Source organism: Nannobrachium achirus, assembly GCF_963921795.1.
Source record: "Nannobrachium achirus genome assembly, chromosome: 4".
In the NCBI taxonomy this organism is placed as follows: Eukaryota; Metazoa; Chordata; class Actinopteri; order Myctophiformes; family Myctophidae; genus Nannobrachium; species Nannobrachium achirus.
In genome coordinates, this window is record NC_137813.1 from 38,988,245 (window position 1) to 39,009,790 (window position 21,546).

Here is a 21,546-nt window from a genome sequence, read left to right on the forward strand (position 1 = left end):
CGCGGAGGGGGGTGGGTCACTAGGTCCTGCCCCCCCCCTTACCCATAGTTCTTAGGGAAGTCAGATGGTGGGACTCAGTCTTGTTGCATAGCACTGCTGCTTGCTACCATGCTGCAGTACACACACAAGTGCCACACTTGTTGCTTGCAGGTAGCTGTGCTGCTGCCCACCGCTTGGAGAGGGTGCCTAACTTGGCTGAGTATTTCTGTCTGTTTCTGCTATTTTTCTATCGCTCAATTCATGTATGTTCAATGACCATACATGAAGCTAGTTAACATTTGTTTGTTAGGTTTCTTTAGAACTTGATTATATTGTGTTTTTCTCTAGATAGATATCCATTTACATTGTTATTGCTGTTAATGTACTGACCTATTATCTTGTTTATTATTGCGATGTTGTATCTGCTTATTGTAAGTCGCTTTGGATTAAAAGCATCTGCTAAATGCCTAAACTGTAAACTGTAAACTGTAAACTTAGCTGCCAAACTAAGAAGCTGTGTTCTTGGCCAGGTTGTATGGGAAGTTTGAGATTGTTATTCTGGTAATCGCTGAATTCTAAACTGCTGTTTCAAGGTTCAGATTTCTTGCTATCGTTGCTGGTGCCTAGCTGATTTCTGTACTTTCAGTTTGTTGCTAAAGCTATTTTAAAGGTGTTACAGGCTTGCTAAAGTTGCTAAAGGTAAACTCAGTATCATAGAAGTTGGCTGTGGCTACGGGCTAAATGCTAACTTATTTCGTGCCCTGGTGGGCCTTTACTGGGCTACCATGAGTTAAAGTAATCTCAGTCGTTGGGTTTGTCGATAACCATGTCAGTACTTTGCAACGGCGCGGGCCGTATCGGCTAGCGCGGAACAACAGGTTTAATGTATAGTCAGCTAGGAGCTAGCTGGTGGCTATTGCTAGCCGGCTATTTCGGTAAGGATGCTGTTAGCTGGTAAATCAATGTGCTAGCCATTAGAGCGGCGGCCCGCGTGAAAACACAGCCCCGTAGCAGGTAATGAATCACGCTAGGAGGATTTAGTTTGTAGGTTGCAGGTGTCTGTAAACGGCAGAGTTCACCTAGCTCCCGAGCTAGCCGAGTTACGTCAAGCGGTGATTTACGGCATGACGTTCGGCAGCAAATACTAAGCGCTGCGTGTGGGAAATGTAGTTCTCTATCATGCCAAGCCTCGGCGTCGTGCTAGTAGCAAGCTTCGCCCGCAGCGTGCTTAATCTAGTTAGTATGGGGCCTATATTGCTTCTGCCTCGCCTCGGGTTATGTGTATGTTTTCCTCTTTTTGCACTGTCTGGCCGTCTTAACAGCTGCTGCTTATGAGGTGCTAGTTGCTATACCTTAGCAGCTACTAAATGGTTCCTGTCGCTTCTTGGACCATAGTAGGGCTGCTGCCATTTACCGTGGCGTAGAAGCCCTCGCGGGAGGAACTATTAAAAACAGTAATCGCCTCTCTTTGAGAAGCCTATTAAGGATGTTTTCCGTGTGAGCTCCTGGGAGGAGGAAAACCCGCAGGCTATACAGTTTACGTGCGAACTTGTTTTGCTTCCGCTAACACAGTCGTGCCTGTCTGTCCTGACGTCACCAGTTGAACTCGCTAGTGCATGCAGGGAATCGTAGTCTACTCTAAATGCTCGATAGACCACCCTCCCTCCCTCCCATCCAGCTAAACATTCTCTTTCAGTTTCAGCATCCATCAGCTGTAGCTTTTCCTCGCATCGTAGGCTTTTAGTTGATAAGTTCTAAGTTGTCAGCGGTACTGCTATACTAAATGCTATAAAAATCCAGCAAGTTATTGTTTCTACTGCATGTCAAGCTGTTACCAGGGTGTTGAGTGTTTTCTGCTAACATGTTGTCATTACTGCTCCAGTATGGCAGCTCCAGGCTAAAGCGGCACAGGTCCAGCTAAATCACTTTCTTAACAGCGTCTCGCTGCGGCGGCTATAAGGGCGCGGCTAACACCAGGTCTACGTTTTAACTTCAGGTTCCTAACCTAACATTATGTTTATTTTTCAGGTTCCTAACCCTAACATCAGGTCTATCTTTCAGCTTCGGGCTAAAGCCGACGCATAGCGACAGCTACAGCAGGTCGTCTTTGCAGCGTCGCACGGCAGCTGCGGGGTGTTTCTACTGCATGTTAAGCTGCTACCAGTGTTTCAGAAGTTAAAGGGGTTTAACTCAAATATTTGTTGCAAACTAAGGTTATAGTACTGGGTCACATAGCACACCGTATGTTCTAGTGGTGTTTCCGTAGCCGCTGCACTTGGCTTCAGTACTGTTTTCCTTCAGCTCATGCTAAAGCTAATACTTGCTGGTTGCTATTCATCCTGTCTATTATTCCAGCTTCAGGCCGGCGTGGCTGCAGGCCCACGGCTAGGACAGCAGGTTATCATGGCAGCTTTAGCTGCAGGTTCCACTAATCATGTCATGAAGGTTATGTTTCTAGCTTCGTCTAATGTTGTGTGCGGCTGGGAGTCCAGTCGGGAGTCGGTCGGCACCACGGAGGGTATCGCTGCGACGGCCACAGCTGCTTCCGCTGCTGCCTTGGGACAGCCGGCCCGCCAGCCTCCTGACTTCCCGGCGGCCCGCGAGCCCACGACGGAGGCACGTAGGGCACAGGCTCATCTTCCGGGGGGAGCGGCACACCGCCGTCACGCCGCAAAGGAACGCCAGTTCTAGCGCCAACGGCGGGAGCCAGTTTTCTCGCCAGCGACGGCTGCCCTGGAAGCACGGCGGAGCCAGACTCTAGCAGGTAAATAGCAGCGCATTTGCTTGTTAAGTTCTGTCAGGGTGCAGTCGCTCTAAGCTGGGGAATTTACGCATATCGGTTGGGCCACGTTTTGGTATGGTTTGACTTTAAAAGTCAAGAGATGGGTTGTAGAGTTTCTTATGTGTGCATCAGCAAACTCTGCAGCAGAACTAACTCACTTTTCCGTCCTGTATTTCCATGCTGAAACACCTGGCTGTCCGCCCGATGTCTGCCCCAACGACCCTCTGTTCCATGACGCATGCTGGTTCGCCGCGAGACTGAGGGAGCAGGGCCAGAGTGAAGGCGTCGCGCCATCTCTCTACACGCCGCATTCCTTGCGGAGCGGAGCAGTTTCGGCAGCGGTGCCCCGGGCGTGGAGCAGCTTCAGCGGCGGCGCTCCGGGCGCCCTCGGGCTCAGCCAGATGCCCTGAGGAGCCACACTCTAGCAGGTAAATAGCAACGCATTCGCTTGTTCGATTCTGTGAGCGTTCAGCCGCTCTCTAAGCTTGCTAATAATAGGCAACCATAGTACATGGCAGCGTCTTACTTGTACTGAATGTTGGGCTTTAGCCGCTCTCTAGGCTTGCATAGCTTGCCTTTAAAGGTCAAGACGGGTATCTCGTGGAGATTCTCATATGTGCAGCAGCAGACTCTGCAGCAGAGCGCTCCGGGGGCTGCGAAAATTTCTCTGTGATCCTAAAAGTCAGCGTCCTTAGGCGTGGTTTCATTGTTATGGTCAGCTAAAGCTAAGATTGTAATTTCTGCGGCAAGCACATGCGGTCACCAAGGCCAGGCTTAAGATGCGACTAGCACATGGCCTCTGAAGATTGCAGCTCGCAGTTTAAGCAGGGAAGGTACACCAGTGTCAGTCGCAGAACTAACTCTCCCTTCTGTCCTTTCATGTCCATGCTGAACACCGGGCCGTCTGCCCGACGTCCTCGTCACACGACCCCCGGAGAGAGCTGCCAGATTTGCGGCCCGCCCCTCTTCACTCTGCATTCTCTCCGGATCGGAGCAGCCACACCACCAGCACTTCTGGTGCCCTCAGCTAACTCAAGATCCTGCACGCCAAGCTATCAAGCACACACAACACAGGACTGACCGAAGCGTAATGGTTCCAAGCTGGAGTTGGACGCGTTTCAGTTAACGCTTCTGCTGCTGATGTTAATAGTGCTGCAGGCACTATTAGCAGGGTTGTTCCATAGGGTTTTATTTGCTGCTTCTGTTGCGTTACTCGGGGCTCGCGCCCCGGATAGGTTGCGGGCCACGATAAATATTACGCTTCAATATTTCAATCATCGCTGCGAGTTATAAATTCTATCATGCAAAAGCTAGGTGGTTGCTGGGGTGTTAGTTAGGTAGGATGTGAAGCTGTATGGCGCTGTAGTTATTTGAATTAAAGGTTTCATCGCTGCTTCTGGTTCTGCTGTCTATATATATATACGTCCATGTTGCTGCTCCCGCTTTCTCTAGGGTGTTTTAGTATGGCTTCAGTTAGATTGCAGTATATCGTTATAGTCAGCAGTACCACCTTCCTCACCGTTGGTTCGGTCTGCCAGCTGCTAACATTCCTAATTATTAAATTGCTTCAGCAGTACTTATAGCGTTTTGGCAAGCTGCCAATATCATTGCTTAGTATTTTGCCTTAGTAATATTCGCTCTGCCAGATGCTAATATGCTTAATTATTATTTTTGCGTTAGCAGGAAAGGCAGTTCATAGTTGCCCCGCAGTAATGATAATTTAATCGCTAGAGTCACAGCAGAGCTGCCTTCCTCGCAGTTGGCTAGCACTGGCATGGGATTCTGAGATTTTGGCGTGCTTTGGGGGTTTGTAGTTTTGGGGGGTATCGGGCCAGGGCTCGCTGTAATTAGATTATGCCCTCGATGCTCATGGTAACATGAGGATCGTGGGTTCAGCGAGCCATGGCCCGAGGCAGAACCCCATGCCAAACCATGCTAACTTAGGCTATAGATTCTAGGCTGTCTTATAGTAGAGCTAAGGTAGGCTGCCAATACTATGCGCTTAGATATAGGCCTAGATTCTATGCTGTCTCTATAGTAGGGTGCTCAATATGCCATGTTGTGTGATGCTTGCTTTCTGCTTCATTCTGGTCAATAAAGTATATCTTAACCCAAGTGATCGTCTCCTGAAATATGTTTTCTATGATGGTCTAATTGAATCTAGACCATCAGTTCCAAATTTGTGTCAGATTCTGTGTCTACTTGAGACATTTCCCTTGAGCTAAATGTCTCAAGTAAGGAGCAGGGAGACAGAATACAACCACCCCAATTGTATAAGTTATATTGTATTAACATATTCTACCATACAGATTGGACACATTTTCATTTTATTAATTTAAAAAGGTTGCATAGTGCCACTTTAACTTGCGGCCTTCATGGTCAATGTATATGTATATTCATTATGAGCATCCTACTATCCTATCCTACTACAATCCTACCCTACAATAAAATAAGGAAACTGGCTTCAACAATATTTCTCCTCAGCAGCAATCGATCTGACCTTGCTCACTGGCAATGACCACTGGCATATGAAGGGAGTGAATAAACCGTTTATTCAATCCCAAATATAAGCTGTCTATAAGCATTTTTGTGAACTCTCACTCAATTAAGAATCTGTTGTGGGTGAAAATGCCCTCAGGCATTTTTCTCCTCAGACCAATCCATCTCAAATTGAACACAGCCATGGACTATTAATGGTCCATGGCCGTGTTCAATTTGAGATAGATTTTCTCACTCCCTGCATATGCCAAAGCCCATTCTTCACTTTTCCCAAATTCAAGCTGTTTTGAAGATATTTTTAAACTCTCACTCAAGACTGCTGTGGATGGAGATGGGGGCAATGACTCATATGAGCTGTAGCAGAGTTAATGGATCAGCAGGTGTTTCCAACTGTGTAATGGGCTTCATGCACAGCAGCCATATTGGCAAGAAATTGGGCGGCTTCCTTACTTCCTTCACAGGTGTTACCAATGATACTGACTGTGTTTCATTCTGGTCAAACAGAGTCAGAGAACTGCTACTGTATTGTGCATGTTGGCTCACTGGGAAGTCTCTGCTATGCTAAAAGCAGACCAATTTCTTGTCAATATGGCTACTGTGCATGAAGCCTATTATGTTCTCTTTATAGTAACATGCTGTACCTTGGCCCAGGGCTATATTCACAACACCAGAGAGAATGCCAGTGGAGAGACAGAACTGGCTACCGGTAATTTGTGCACATTTATGGCGGATTCACACTGCGGTCCGATTGATTCGTACTGTTCCCCGCTGATTGGTCCCCTGACCAGCACTCACTTTGGCCAAGATTCTTCCGTGCCTGACTACACTTCATTCAACTGTAATGGTATTTGTGGCGTTGTTGACTATGGGGCTTTGGTAGATATAGAACATCATGTCACAGAAGAAGAGTCTCTTGTCAGAATTTAGAGTGAATATTAACGTTTGACTGTGTTCCTGACGTTATCTTGAGTTGTAATAGTAACAGAACAACAATACACAACCAAAGCAGTGTGTGCTGACTGTGAAACATCACAATGTAGCGTCATCTGTAATCATTGTATAACAGTAATGTCACTGGTGCTTCCTTGGTATCTTAATGGTAATGTCATGGACCAATCCTTGTTATTTTCATCGTAGCATAAACGTCGCCACTTCCTTGTTTTTGGATCGATAGCTTCACATTGCAGCACACCGTTTCCGGGGATGCATCAAACGGACTCCAGACTACCTCCCGGGGCGGTCTCAGGTACAGTGCGGTGATGCGTTTCGGGGAACAGTACGCAGCCTTCACACTATCAAAACATCTGCCAGGTGGTCTCGAGTGCGTACCCGCGACCGCAGTGTGAATTTGCCCTAAGGACTGATTTAAATCCAGCAAGGCTGGGCTACGTACGCATATACCGGTATAGACTTGATGCACCAATATACTGTATAATATATACATCAATCAAGCTTTAATTACAAAACGGTCTCATTGTGTCAACAACAACAACCCACAGGAACTCTCAGCATGCAACTGTAACATAACAACCAATCTGCGAATGGGCACTTTTATACAGTTGTGTGGCCATTCCCATGCATTTTTATCCTCAGTGGGTTGGTACAATATATTGATCTGAAATTGATTACATTTGAGCTGTTCATTGCCATTTTTGCCCTCGGCACATACTGTAGTGTGGGTGCATGCATCCCCAGGTATTTAGTATACAATTGAACATTATGTGATATCACACTCAAGCCTAGAAATTATTTCTAATAGTCGGGGACACAAAATAAATCCCACATATGTTCAACCACTTAAGCTCTAGACTGCTACGTTGAACAACATGTCGCATCGCTATGCATTGGGCTTGTAGATCTGCCATTTAAAATAAATTGATAATTTTAGGGAAATCATTAGAATACTGTAGATTGTTTTTTAATAATCGAATCAATCGATTAGTTTGATTAACCGTCGCAGCCCTAGTTACAATAATAGTAATCTTTCTATAGCTATAACACCTTTCATACAATGTAGAACTGTTGTATGTTCACAACACCACATTTCCAGAATCATTATTGGCTAAACATGCTGGCAGAGCATAAAAGGTGGGTTGCTCAGGTCATTAAACATATTGACGCTGTCACGCAGAAACCTTGTATCTCCATATTTCAATTTAGTTTTCTTCTGTTTCATAGATTAATACCTTACTTGAGTGTCACGCTAAAGTAGCCAATCTACAAGCTCACAATGCATAGATCTGCTATTTATGCTACTACAAAAAGTGGAATTAATAACTATTTAACCAATGAAAAGTATTAGCAAGAGCTTGTGACTAAATAACTACAGCGTGGGTCTTCAACGGGGGTCCTCAGAGTTACTACAGGGAGTCCCCCAAATCTTTGAGTGATAGAAAGTTGTTTTTCTCCTTTCTTATATTAACGACTTGAACCTTAGAGCATGTCCATATAACTTTAGCCAAAAATAGCAGATCTACAATAGATTGTCTATTTTTAGCAAAGAGGTTTGGTGTAGAGAGGAAAAAGAGCAGACTAAGTACAGTGATACACAGAGAGTGGAAATAAAGAATACGTTAGAGTAAGATTGAACACCTTATTCTTATCTGAGTTGTCGGCTACTGTCTTCAGATGTTCCACCAGAAACTTCAGAGTGTGGTAGTAATGATCTGGGAGGTCACGGATCTATGAAAGACAAACAAGTCTTTAACAATGAGAAACCTGAGGAACCTGTCAGACTGCCCTTACATACACATACAGTAAACACATGTGTGCACACAAACAAACACACACACACGCCCATATTTGAGTAGGAAGGGAAATTATCCTGTTCAAAATTCAAATTCTAAGAGCGCACCACATAAATGTGGCTCAATTCCTTTCTGCAGCTGGCCCGGATTCGAATCCGACCCGAGCCGCTTTTCTGCATGTCATCTACCCCGTCTCTATGCACAATGTTTCTATGGAAATGAAGCAGAAATGAAAGAAATAATACAAATATGAATTCATAACTAGAAGGCAGAATTACACACCAGTTTCTTCATGGTTTTGAGCCTTTCCGATGCGCTGTCCATCCGATTGGCATCTATAAAGTCATTATACTTATCTGTAAAGAAACAAATAGATCACGTAAGCGATAGCGGAATTGTGTCAAGAGTGTAAATCCTTTGCCTTTCTTTGATAACGCTACACACACACACCATCAGTAAAGAGGGGTTCTGGTAGTTTGCGGAAAAAGGACTTGAGCAAACTGCTGACCACATTCAGGTCCTGCCATTTCTGTTGACAAGGGAAAGAACAGAGGATAGAGTCAGTGATAGGAATGTCACCCACTTGCACCCAAACATACCAATGTCAGTGTCTCTATTATTAAACTCCATTACGTCACCCGCCCGCTACTACAGTTTTGCTCAGCCTCAGCCTGGCCTTGTTTACATGGCCCTGTGTGCATGTTGTCGTCTTCCCGTGTCTCTCACCTCCTCCGTGGGGTTGATGTCAACACCCTTGTTGAGCTGATCCTGCAGAGCCGACACCATGGCGTTGTTGCCCGGGACCCTGTAAATGCCAGTGTACTCTAGGCCCATCTCCTCCACCAGACCACAGCAGATCTCCACAATCATAGGAATGAACTGGGAGAGGCGGGACAGACATGAGTCAGACAGAGGAGACACGGGACCATAATTACACCCACAGTATTTCGCTGTCGAAAGTTCATTCATAGCAGGGTTACAGCAGAGGATGCTATGACTCACCTTGTTATTAGCACCGGGTTGACAATCCTCCAATCTCACACCAAAAGCCTTAGGCCCTGCCTTCTTAGACTTCTTCATGATGTTGATTCCCCATGGAGATTTTGGGGGGCTGCTCTCATCTGGGGTGGGGGGGAGACAGTGTGAAGTCAAGGTACATGCTAAAACCATTACAACCAAGAGTTGAGGGCCGGGAGGCGGCAGTGGCTCACGGGTAGAGAGGCTGTCATTAGAACACAGAGGGGTCCCGAAGGGTTCCCTCTGTTCGATCCCGGGCTCCCCCAGAGTTAGTGTCAAAGAGTCCTTGAGCAAGACTCTAAACCCCTAGTTGCTCCCAGTGAGCAGGTTGGTGCCTTGCATGGTTTCCTCCACCATCGGAGTTATGAATGTGTGTGTGAATGGGTGAATGTAATGCACAATATCTGTAAAGTGCATTAGATGAAGGCGCTATATAAATGCACCAGGTACCATTTACCATTTTGACGGTCTCTAGGACAGGGATCTTCAACAGGGGGTCTGGGACCCCTAGGGGATCCTCGGAGTTACTACAGGGGATCCGCCAAATCTTTGTGTGATAGGATCATGTTTTTGAGCGGTGGTCACAACGCTCCTATACGTGGCCGTGTGTGTGGGTCTCCGTCCGTCCGTCCGTCCGTCCGTCCGTGTCTGTCTGTATGTAGCCTAAACTTCGGCGCGTAACTAGTGCCGCACCATTTACGCCACTCGCGCAATATATACATCAAAATGTGCGGCTCGGCCGGGAATGGTGTGCTATTACCTTTCGTTCCGATCCGCCTTACCATGCCGACGTAATCGGCAAAAAACTAATTGTCCCCATTGACTTATAATGGGACAATGCAAGAAATCACTTTCAAGTATTTTTCTCTCGTAAACCATAGGAGCTACAGTTTCAAACCTCGGAGAGGAGATTCATAATGATTTTAAGAATGAATCCAAAAATAATTACATCACTCGGCCTCATGGTGGCGCTATAACGGCCCACTTTGCGTTTTGCCCCGTAACTCTTGAACCGTAGATCGGAAAATTAAAATTCTTTTTTCCCTGGATTCCTTGGGTCAAGACGCATCTCCCCATATAGGCCACGCCCATTTGCGCCAGGATAGATTTTCCGCCATCTTGAATTTTCTCCAAAACACACTTTTTGCTCCTTTTCCTACATATTTTCTTCAAATGTCACAAAAATCGGTACACATGATCTATGAGGTGGGTAAACCACCGCTCAGTTCACACGGGTGTGATTTCTTACATTAATCACTGGAACCCTAGCATCCCTATTCTGAGTGGAACATGCGCGAGGCGTTGTGAGCTTGTAGATTGGCTATTTTTTGGCACAGAGGATTGGTGTAAAAAGAAGAGCAGACTAGTAGGTATTGATAGTTCCAGTGGTTAAATGTATGACAATACACATTAATCCAACCTACACAGATGATACTGTGCTGTCAAACGAGTCTAAGCTATATAAGAAATCGATGAACATCTGCAACACAGTTTTATCTGATATGTAGTGGGGGTCCCTGCTTCATCTCTCTCTCAATTAAGGGGTCCTTGGCCTGAAAATGTTGAAGACCCCTGCTCTAGGTATACAGTAACAGTGACATTTACCTTTTCCCACAATAAAAATATTGTTTAGAAGAAAACATTTACCTTTTCCCTCAGACTTGGGGGAGCGTGGTGCCCCGGCAGCACTCTCCATCTTGGCCAGCAGGAAGGGAGGCTTCATCCGGGACGTCTTGGGAGAGGAGTCAGGCTTGTTGCCCGTAGGACTGCAGGAGCAGACACAGACGCAGAGTTAGATACACAATGCCAGCCGTTACACACATCTAGACCGTGGCAACAATAGCTGCGTTGTATTTAATATAAGCGGAAGTTAAGATTGGCACCTCTGTTTTCTGTAGTCGTTCAGTTTCTTGCTAATCAGTGCCTGCCTGGAGAAGCCAAGCTCCTGCAACAAACACACAAACATCAGCATCATAACATGGCACATTTTTCAACAACCACTTAAACCCTTAAGTTATTAGAAACTAGCCGATCTCTACTTAAGCTCACATCGCATAGTACTCCGGAAAAAATGTTTTCGCCTATAAAGACATGCCCAAAATAGGGATGTGAGGGTAAATGTGGTTAAACAATATGCATTACACGAAGGAAAAAGAATATGTCTGAAAGGCGACAGGAAAAGCTGTGTCCACAGACCTCGTTGTCTGTCTTGCTGTTCTCTCTGATGACTTTGATCCAGTCCAGCATGTCCTCCCTGTCCTCTGCCTGCAGCAGGTACTCACAGAAGTCCTGGGTGGTCAGGCGCAGTGCATGTTTACGCTTGGTCTCACTGTACGCTATGTCCACCAGGCAGCCGCGGATGCTGATTGGTTGTTCGTCCTCACCACCGCCACCTAAAATGTGCCCACGAAGGACAGCCTCTCGCTTGTCCTTGTAGAGGAAGAGCGAATGCGACCGCAGCACAGAGAAGACACGCTTCCATGGACGCATGCCACTGCCCACCTTCTGTAAATGACAAACAGAGGGCAAAGTCAAATCAACACTTATTTACAGTATGTGTCGTTTTAGATGTGTGACTGTCCGAAAGGACACTTCACAGTCACACAGCATGAAATGGCACAGTACTAAAATAAAAGTTGTTAAAAAGGGCTAAATGCAAAGTTAAAAATTTGAGTTTTAAGCTTTCATTTAAAAATATCCAGTGATTCAGCTAGTCTCAGTTCACCCGGACAGGCTGGTTCACAGTCTGGTGCTATAAGAGCTAAAAGCAGCATCACGATGGTTCTTACTTGTGACTCTAGAAATGGTGAGTCAGTGGCTGGAATATAATATCTGTTAAGGGGGTTCCAGGCGGTACGCGGTCACCGCCTCCTTGTAATTCATTTTCAATGGGAGACGGGCAGCTATTTCGGCCACGGAATAAGTTTAGAGGCAGCGAGGCGAGCGGGCGCAGTCCCGTGAAATCCCCGCGAGCGTGCTCGTTCGTGCATGCGCACGCGGATGGCGAGAGATGGATTGTGTTCATCTTTGTGAAATACCGCGCAGCGTTTACTCGCTGAGCCAGTGTGTTTGTGTATCAATGCGGCGCGGCCGCCGCTGATCCTAGCGGGAGACCCCGCGGCAACCGCTGCTCATCTGTAGGGCCCTTTAAAATGTCATACTCTGGGGATAATCCATGAAAATTCCAAAAAAACTGTCCTGCACATTTCCTTTATCTGCCCACCTTGCCCTTCTCTGTGAGGATTTGCTTGTAGTGCAACCATCCCTCTCGTCGTACGTCACTGTAGGTGATGCTCCCCAGCTCTGAGGTGGAGTGGCGTTTGGATCGCACCTCCTCTGCTGTCCCAAGGTTGTCCAGAGACTGCAACACAGACCAGTGTATCAGGATATAAAGTTCACATGTAACATTCAGCTATATGCTTTGAATGTATACTATAATAGACACATAGAACAGGAAGGCATGAAAAGGAATGTACCCCATCTGTGAAGAAGCTCTTGACCCTCTTTGGTAGCCTCCTGTAGTGGACGACAACAACAAAGGTGTTGATCATCTGTGTGCCTTATGCTATGTTACAACATTTAGGTTTATTATTGCCCACATCGCAATAGTAAACTGACAATGTAAAATAACAACATGAAAGGTAGCCTAAATAAATGGAAACATGAACAAACGTCATTAACGAACGAGGCCAGTCTCTTGGTCCCAGTGTACTCACGAGAAGACACGCCCCTCTTCTCTAAAGCTGTTGAGTCCTTCGTCACACGACTTGGAGCGCTCCGTGGTGATGGCTAGAAGATAGGAGGAACGTCGACTGGATTTAATACTGCCTGCTCAGCAACAGATGAATGAGTGAAGAGAGAGACAGACAGAGAGAGAGAGGACAGCGAAATGGAGAGAGAAGAAAAAAAAAGAACGAGGAGAAAAAAAAAGACAGAAAGAGCAAAAGAATGTTGAAGTAATGCCAATCGCCAGAATGAATCTGTGTTGGATTAAGAGAGGGGTTAGTGGGAGGAGGAATGGAGGGTTGGAGGTGGGTAAAAGGGTGAGGTGGTCTGGATGGAGGGTGGATAGATAGACTGGCAATGTGGGATGTATCCAATCCTTGCTGGTCACTTGGCACAACCAGTGGCATGCAGGTGGACGGACTCTCAAAAGACAGACAACCGCATGCATTTTAGGGATCTGTCTGAGACCGTTGGGCTGTCATGACATGCACTGTTAAAGACTGACTGCTATTACGATGACAAAAGCATGCACAATCTGACCCTCGTCGTACTGATATCCTTCACGTTAGGCATGCAAATTAGAGGGGCTCAAAGACAGGCGTAAACCTGAGTGAAACTTGGGACTACATTTCAAGTCCATATGACTTCTTGTTATAAGAACCACAGCATCACCATAGATCAGTGGTTCTCAAAGTGGATTCCAGGGACTCTATGGGTTCCCTTAGCGGGGTTTAAATTGACCCATACAAGTCTGTAACTCTGACAGTGTACAAATGGAACCAAATGAACCCGTTAGGTTCCATTTGTACACTGTCAGAGTTAAGGGGAGACCTTGATATTTGAAAGTTTGAGAAACACTGCCATAGATTATAAGTCTGACATTCCCATCATGCACAATTTCCCCATTCACTGAAGGGCAACCCGAGGGAGGAGTTTTATCACAGTTCAACTGCCACCGATCAGATGTCCTTCCTGGCATAACGGCATGCAGAGCGAGAGGGCGAGAGAGAACGGAGGATGGACCGGCCCCGAGCGAGGAGGGCGGGGTCACTCACTGCAGTCGTGTGAGAAGAGCCTTGTGAGGGGGAAGGTGAAGGTAGGGGAGGCGGGGCTGGTGACCACTGCGGGCGCCGAGCTCATGCCACTGGACACCACGGAGGACGCGGGTACGTGGCGGGCACGCAGGTCAGCACCGGGGCTAGTCGGCTCATCTGTTAAGGGAAGGGGGGGCGGAGGGGCGGAGGAAGGGTTAAAAAACAGGGTGGAAAGGAGGAGAGGAAAGGGAAAAAGGAAAGGAAATGGAGGACCAGGAGCAGGTGTTAGAAAGGTTACGCCAGATTTATGCTTGGCTGCACGTCGTGTTGCTCACCAAAAGAAATGCCGATCTACAAGCTTACAAGCATGTTGTGAGCTTGAAGATCTGCTATTTTTTGGTGCGCGACACCGGTCGGCGACTAAGTATAAATCAGGCTTTAAGAGGAAAGTCGTAGAGAGGAAGAGGAGGGTATTGGAAAGAGTAGGAGAGCTAACCCAAATGTATACTTTGTCACAAGAAAGCGAGCAACATGGTGCTCTGAGACCAAGTATAAATTAGGCTTCAGATGAAGGAGGAGGATTAAATGGAATCAGGCTGACAAGGAACGGCTGGAACTCCGTCTTGAGCTTCAGACATTTCATAATATCCTCCTGAGAAGAATAAGACGATGCATCCACCTTCCCATTTTCAAGATGATCCATAAAGTTCATACAAAACATGTCTGGCAACCCACATGATGGACACACATACTGTACACACAGTCATAAAACTATACATACGTAATTCTTTTATCTCAAGCACCAGAGTGGGAAGTACATAGATGATGCAGCCAGCAAACACAAGCATCGGCAGTCATTTGCAAACCCACAGAAAACATGATGAGCTGCGTGTAGCCGACTTTGGGAAATGGAAAAACCCAAACAAAAATCTGCCAAGCTTACAAATCACAGATCGTAATATGAAAGATATTCTTCAAAGAATGTAGTACCTGCATCTCCTGTCGCCATAAGCAGTCTTTGAATGAGAACAAAGGGAGATTTGTGACAGGTACGTTCATGAGCACCAAGTTTCAGTTCTTTATAAAATGGGTGATGTGCACTTTGGGAGGATGTGTAAAAGCATTTGATCCTCCAACAACAATAATTAATATTTGTGAGAGTACAAATACTATATTGCATTTTCTATGTTCTGAACAAAGTGTTTTGACTTTGTCGCACTAAGACATAAAAAGGGTTCCAAATTTATATTGATGTTTCACCCTTGCAACTGAAGTAGGGGGATATGAAACCGTTGTGTGCACACAAACCTACTTCCTGACTGACAGCGAGGATTAGAGTCAGAGACCAGCACGATATCTGCATAGAGCGCGGAGAAACAGGATTCACAGTGACATTTTAAACGTCTGCCTGACAGAAGGCTGCAGGCGGGAGGCCCTTGGTTTGTTCTGTCACTGAACCAACAGAGGGCAGCAGAGCTTCACTCTTTATGAGGCTCCAGGCAGGGATTCTGGCTGGCTCACTCAATTCCAAGGCTTCCCCCACAGACTGTCAGTCAGTGTACTGTAAGTAAACTGAATGAAAATCCACATTACATTACGGTTTCTTATTTCACTGTGCCGTTTTCATTCCAGTTCGGCTGATTTTGTTACATTCTTTCTTCTCTCTTCGTTGTGTCAAGCCTCTCCGCCCGTACCGTATGCATTGTCCAATAGATTCCATGTATCCCTCTGCATTCCAACTTCTCCATTCTCCCCACCTGCCTCTACGGCTTTCCTCCACCTCCCACCCCCGTCTTTCTAACAGCTTCGGCTACTTTCTCTGTTGTGCATGCGTGCGTGCATACTAGCGTGTTATGAGGGTAGGAGAGGAGGCATATGCAGGAAACATTCCCAATCTGGGATGTGAAATCTGCCTGTTTACAGCAGGGCCCAGAAATAGCCGAGCTGCGGGTTTAACAAAGGCCATCATTAACGGAGTCAGAGGAGCCCAGAGCGTGAGCTCACAGCCACGAGACACAGACAGGCCTGCATAGGAGAGAGCTATATACTACAGTGGGCTGTTATTCACTTCCCCTTCACTATATCAGATGCCATGACCTCACTGGTCAGAGAGAGACAGACAGAGAGACAGAGTAAGAGAGAAAGAAACACACAAACCTAAAACAAGACTAGAGGGGAAGAGAGACCTTGGCAGACAGACAGATGTCTTTCAGAACATAAAGTGGGCCTTGGCGATGGTCTTGCTGACTGTGCCTGTTGTGTGGAGGGTCCAGCTAGTAAAGACAGTAGTGGACACCCCCACTCTAATTCCCACAGGAGCACAATAGTGGCATTGAGGGGGGCAAGCAATGCATGCTGCCATGCCTGAGGCTGGATGGGGAAAGAGTTGAGTGTAAGTTATACTTTGTAGTGCGCCAGTATCGCACACCGAAAATAAGACGATTTAGAAGCTCACAATGCGTTGTAGATCGGCTATTTGTGGTGTGCGGCACCGCAGTCAGGCATAAGAGGATCCCTACCGTTCTCCCACCAAAAAGTAGTACACAATCTTCTGTATAAGCTGCCAAGTTTGATTCGCGCCGAAGGAATACGAGGGGTTAGAGAAGGATTTCATGCAGTGCAAAGGAAAGGAAAAACATATTTGATCTGTTGCCTGCTGCTCAACTGCCCTCATTGGATTCACTTCATACAGTATGTGCTCTAGCTCTAACTAAATAATTGATCACAGAGGGAGGGTGCTGTTGTAAATACAAAGCAAATATATCTAAAGAGAACAAGAAATCATGTCCATCAAATAGTGCATTTGTGTTTGAAGTGTGCTGACACACAGTAGCTTCGGAATCAGAACAACAGCCTAATAAATCCCCCCCCCCCCCCCCCCCCAGAGCAGGCCCAGATCATATCAGGAACTCTGTCAGAGAGATAAGGAGAGAAAGAGTCTACGGGGAGAAGCTAGCCTAGTTTCAATATGTGGCCATTAAACGTGTCTCAGCCTGTCGCTCTGACTGCCTAGTTTCTGTTCATTCAGTGAAGGTAGGAAGGCAAGAATGTTAGTGTGCCGATACGTTGAATTCTCTCTTCACATGTCTTTCTCACTCGTCTTCCATGTTATGTGGTACTAGGGATGGGACGATATGAAAATGTCATATCACGATTATTGTGACAAAATAAATTGCGGTTTACGATATTATCGCGATGATCAAAATCCATTATCCTCGGACGGAACATTTGCCAAAAAATAGCAGATCTACAAGAACTTGAACTAGAACTAGAACTAGAACTTGCTATTTTTTTGCAAAGACATTTGATAGTAAAAAAAAGACTGTACCTTTTACCAATTCTACAGGGTTTAAGTGGTACTGGATATGCAGCTAAGCAAATAAAAGCTGAATTGAACCCAGTGCATGATGAAATTAAATCTCCACGATACGATTATCGTGAGTGTTTTTCATCACGATATACGATAATATCGCTTATCGTCCCATCCCTATGTGGCACACACAGCCCAAAGGCTCATTTGCCTAGAGGCAAATTTATACTTTGTCTGTGGATCTGTTTGAGTCTGCGTCACACGTCATTTTATTCATACAAAGTATAAATTAAGCTTAACTCCTACAGTATATCTATCTACGTGATCATTTCAAGATGTGCCGAAGCCGCCATGTCAGCTGATTGGAATCAGCAGGGCATAACGTTGACCACTGGAACATTATTCTGCCAAACTGACTGTCTTGGTTTAGCTTTGGTTTGACTGGGAGTCTGGGACTAATGGTTGCTGTCCATACAGAGTTAGTGACTGGCCTTTCTGAAGATTCTTCTTCTTCTAACCTCCACAGAATGTGAGAGGAACAAGCTGGGACATGACCACGTTTACCTCCAGCTGACACCAACATGAACAGCACAGCATACTGTACATACTGTTACAAAAAGCCTCGATACACACGTTGTGTACAAAAGGCGATCACACAGGCCTAAGCCATATTATCATAGCAAGATCAGTGTCAAACCCATGGTTTTGCCTCCTGCCATTAGGATTGGGTTAATTGTGTGTCAATTTAATTCTGATTTCATTGAATCCCTTGACCGACACATTGATGACATTTACATGGACATTTAGAAAATGAAAGAGATACTGACAGGCAGGTGCACAACAGCAATTATGTTATAATCCAGTAAAGTTCTATAACAACAGTTCTAACTATCTCACACACACGCACGCACGCACGCACGCACGCACGCACGCACGCACACGCACACGCACACGCACACGCACACACACACACACACACACACACACGACTTCCTCTCATTTCCTGGGTAAGGCAAGTGATAGAGGGTGATCTGTGATCTGTAGAGGACAGTTAATTCCTAGATAAAATACAATCAAACCAACCTGTCTACTTGACTGTGGGAAGTACTAGTATTACCAAACAAATCATATCCAGAAAGATGACACACAGCGATGTAGACAAAGAGGAAATGAAGGGCAGTCGGCCTCCTCATTCAAGAAGACTCCCATAAATAGACTCTGTGCATAACTAGTTCCAGGTTCTCAGATGGTGGCATGTACCCGTTTCATGTTTCCAGTTAATTTACCCATAGCTCTGTTTGATTGGCTAAGCGGCAATCAATCAAACGAGAAGGAAAAGGAACAGAAAAGGGGAATGCCACCGTCTGGAGACCTGGAACTACAGTTATGCACAGAGCCTGTTGTGTCTTAACCTATCGTACATGATCAAAAATAGATTGCATCAAAGATCATGGAGAATTAAATGTGAAGGTCTGCTCGGGGTTTCAAAGAAGGATTAAAGTGTGGATGGAGAAGGGATGTGAAGGAGGGGATCTTGGAAGCTTCATGCTTACCTATGAAGGGTATGGATGCCAGTGAGTCATCCTCTGTGGACAAAGGGGCTAGGTTTCCGTTTGGTTTACGCAAAGCACTGTCTCCTGTAGACTGAGGGACCGGTGCTGAGTCCTGGGGTTCCGAGGGAAACACGGGCGGGTCTAGGTCATCCACAGCCAGCGCATAGTGGGGGTGGCGCATGCCATGGACATTCCTCCGCCCCGTGGGAGGCTTCTGTCTCAGGACCACCTCCTGAGTCTGTGCCGCCACCGCCGCCACCACCACCTCCGACTGTCCCTCCCCTGCGCCTCTTTCCCTCTCGTGGTTGGTGGGCCTGTATGCTCTGTCCTGGGGTTCAGGTGTGACAGAGGTCAGGGGGGAGGCGCTAGAGGTGTTGAGGGGGGCAGGAGCTACCTCAGGCGGACTGGTTTTAGGGGTCAGGTTCCAGTTGAGGTGCGGGCCAGAATAGGAAGGGTCCCTGAAAGAATGGGCCTGCTGCATGATGCGGCCTGTCTTGCGGTAGAAGGAGGGGCTGTAGCTGCGGTAGCCCACCGGCTGGTCGTCCATGCTCTGCCCAGTGGGCAGCCGCCTGCTCTGAGAGCTGGGCTGTTGGGGCTGGGGCTGTGTGTAGGAGGTCTGGGGGTGGGGCTTATGATGAGACTGCGTATGTCGGGACACAGGGGGTGCCTGCGATACGCCATAGTGGCTGCCCTGCCAGTGGTAAGCTTCTGTCCTGGGGGGCGGTTGAGGGGCCTGCTGGAGCCAGGCTTGCCTATCGAAGGTGGGCGAGACAAGCGCAGCTTGTGTCCGGTCCAGCGTCTCCAGCGACCGTCCGTAGAGGTCGTACTGGGCCAGCAGGTTCTCCGAGCGCGTTCGGGCGTAGCCGGAGGCCGGGTGGCCTCTGGCCGGATCGGCATCCCATTCCCCGTAGGTCCAATATGGGTCTCCGTGAGGCCCTGCTTGTGACTGCTGCTGCAGTAGCAGCAGAGTGTCCTGGGAGGCACTGTGCGGGAAGCCTCCTGAGCGCTGCTGGTGCCTCCTCATCTCGCTGAGCCGGTCCTGAGAGTAGCTGCGGTGACGTGTCTGCATGCTGTTGCGTCCTGAGCGCTCAGGTATCTGGCTGTAGTACCAATCAGAGAGGGCCTGCTGGCAGCGCTCACCACGGCTGTGGCTGAACTGAGGCAGGGGCGGGCTGGTCCAGGCCTGGCTCGACTTCCGTGGCTGGACCTGGGAAGAGCTGGCAGTGTTGTGGTTGGGGTAGTGGACCTGGAGAGGGCTGGACAGAGGTCCCCCCGAGGAGGAAGAGGAGGAATAGGAGCGACCCCTGGTCTGGCCCTGAGGCTGCTGGCTGGTCATTCCATACTGGATCTCCTCTGTGCGGTGGGCGGGGCTGCTGTGACCCACACCCCCGGGCTCCCCTGCCCGCCCCTCCTGCCAACTGGCTGGGCTGCCCACAGTGGATCGGTTGTCCAGGGGTGAAGAGGGGCTGGAGGACCCTGGCCAGCGACTCCAGTTATCCAGCTGGTTCTGGCCCATGGGGACAGCGGTGGGGGCTCCAGCAGGGGGCTGGGATTTGTTACGTGGATAGCAGAGGGGAGGCGGCACTGGGAGGTTCTGGGCTCCCCCTGCGTAAGGCTCGTTGCCCTTTAGGTAGGCATCCTGGGAGTATGCCTGGGGGACACAAGAGGGGGAGAGATGTGAGACATTGTCATGATGACAGGGTGGCAGTGAAGGGTCAGTCTTAAGATCAGTTGCTTGCTCAGTGGTCCTTGATGGGGTTCTATGGGGTCTCTCCAGCTAAATTAACTGATACAGCATCAAAATCAGTTTAACCATTTGAATCCCATTTTATACTTCAGCTATTTGAAAAATAGCCGATCTACAAGCTCGCAACGCACCACAATGCAACGCGTTGTGAGCTTGTAGAGCAGCTTTTATTCAATAATCATGAAAAGATTGGAATAATAAATAAAGAATAACAGGCACAAAATCTTTTCAGATGCGGGTTCAGGGCCACATATCAATTTAGGGGTCCTTGACATGAAAGTGTTTGAGAACCACTGAGCTAGATCAACAACAATAACAACACAGGACCACACCATAACACTGTAACAGCTTCACACACTGCACAACAATACACAGCATGCCTTACAGTGGAATGGTCTCCCTCAGCCCAGCCACTATGCCACAGTTTGTCCCTAGGGCATGATCAGCTCCCAAAACAAACAGCTCGCTAGTTGCTAGCAAACTACATGAACAAGCAACTGCCTTAAGTGAAAGCCACAGCACTACACGAAACCCAGCTGTAGGCGCTACTGTATGTGCTGTATGTTCACTGCAACGCCCTACATACTGTACATATCATCTTAGTTTGACACTATAAACATGACCTTTTATGGAATTAAATAGCACGATTTTACAAATCGCTTTACCCACTGTGTATACTAAACAAGAAAGACCGTCTGCAGTCGCACACAACAACTACGACTTAAAATATCCTAGTCCGTGAATACACAAAGTAACTAGCTAGCAATTCATCAGCATCACTAACACATGAACGAATACATACACAAAACAAATAACCGAGACCAGACGAGAAGGATTCGTGATTTACCCAAGTGATCTCTAGACTGTCCCAATAGAATCAGGAAGCTTTTCTCAGACTGAGCAATACATTTGGAGCCACAAACAGACACAGAGGAACAGGCAGAGGGCAGGACAGGAGAGGAGAGGTCTCCTCAAAAACAATGTTCACCTTCCAACACTCCACGCTGTCGTGGTCCAGCACTCCCGCTCGCTCCCCTCTCTCCCTCTCCCTCATGTACACTTGATCTCCTGCGTCCGTCTCTTTCTCTTCCTCCGGTCCTTTGCTATCTCTTCAAACCTCTTCTTTTTGTTTTTCTCTCTCTCTCTCTCTCC

The 21,546-nt window shown here is 47.2% G+C and overlaps 1 protein-coding gene across 1 annotated transcript in view; it reads right to left on the minus strand.

The window, feature by feature from the left end:
* Positions 1 to 21,546, minus strand: part of arhgap23a (Rho GTPase activating protein 23a) — a gene marked incomplete at its 5' end in the record, with an annotated part of 46,021 nt that overhangs the window by 6,012 nt on the left and 18,463 nt on the right. Inside the window, 13 exons of the mRNA XM_080723743.1 lie at positions 7,853 to 7,942; positions 8,290 to 8,363; positions 8,458 to 8,536; positions 8,734 to 8,886; positions 9,010 to 9,128; positions 10,672 to 10,790; positions 10,908 to 10,969; positions 11,221 to 11,529; positions 12,248 to 12,385; positions 12,501 to 12,540; positions 12,741 to 12,852; positions 13,806 to 13,961; positions 18,648 to 20,298. Of these exons, the coding sequence (XP_080579869.1) occupies positions 7,853 to 7,942; positions 8,290 to 8,363; positions 8,458 to 8,536; positions 8,734 to 8,886; positions 9,010 to 9,128; positions 10,672 to 10,790; positions 10,908 to 10,969; positions 11,221 to 11,529; positions 12,248 to 12,385; positions 12,501 to 12,540; positions 12,741 to 12,852; positions 13,806 to 13,961; positions 18,648 to 20,298 (3,102 nt within the window). The remainder of the gene's footprint in view (positions 1 to 7,852; positions 7,943 to 8,289; positions 8,364 to 8,457; positions 8,537 to 8,733; positions 8,887 to 9,009; positions 9,129 to 10,671; positions 10,791 to 10,907; positions 10,970 to 11,220; positions 11,530 to 12,247; positions 12,386 to 12,500; positions 12,541 to 12,740; positions 12,853 to 13,805; positions 13,962 to 18,647; positions 20,299 to 21,546) is intronic.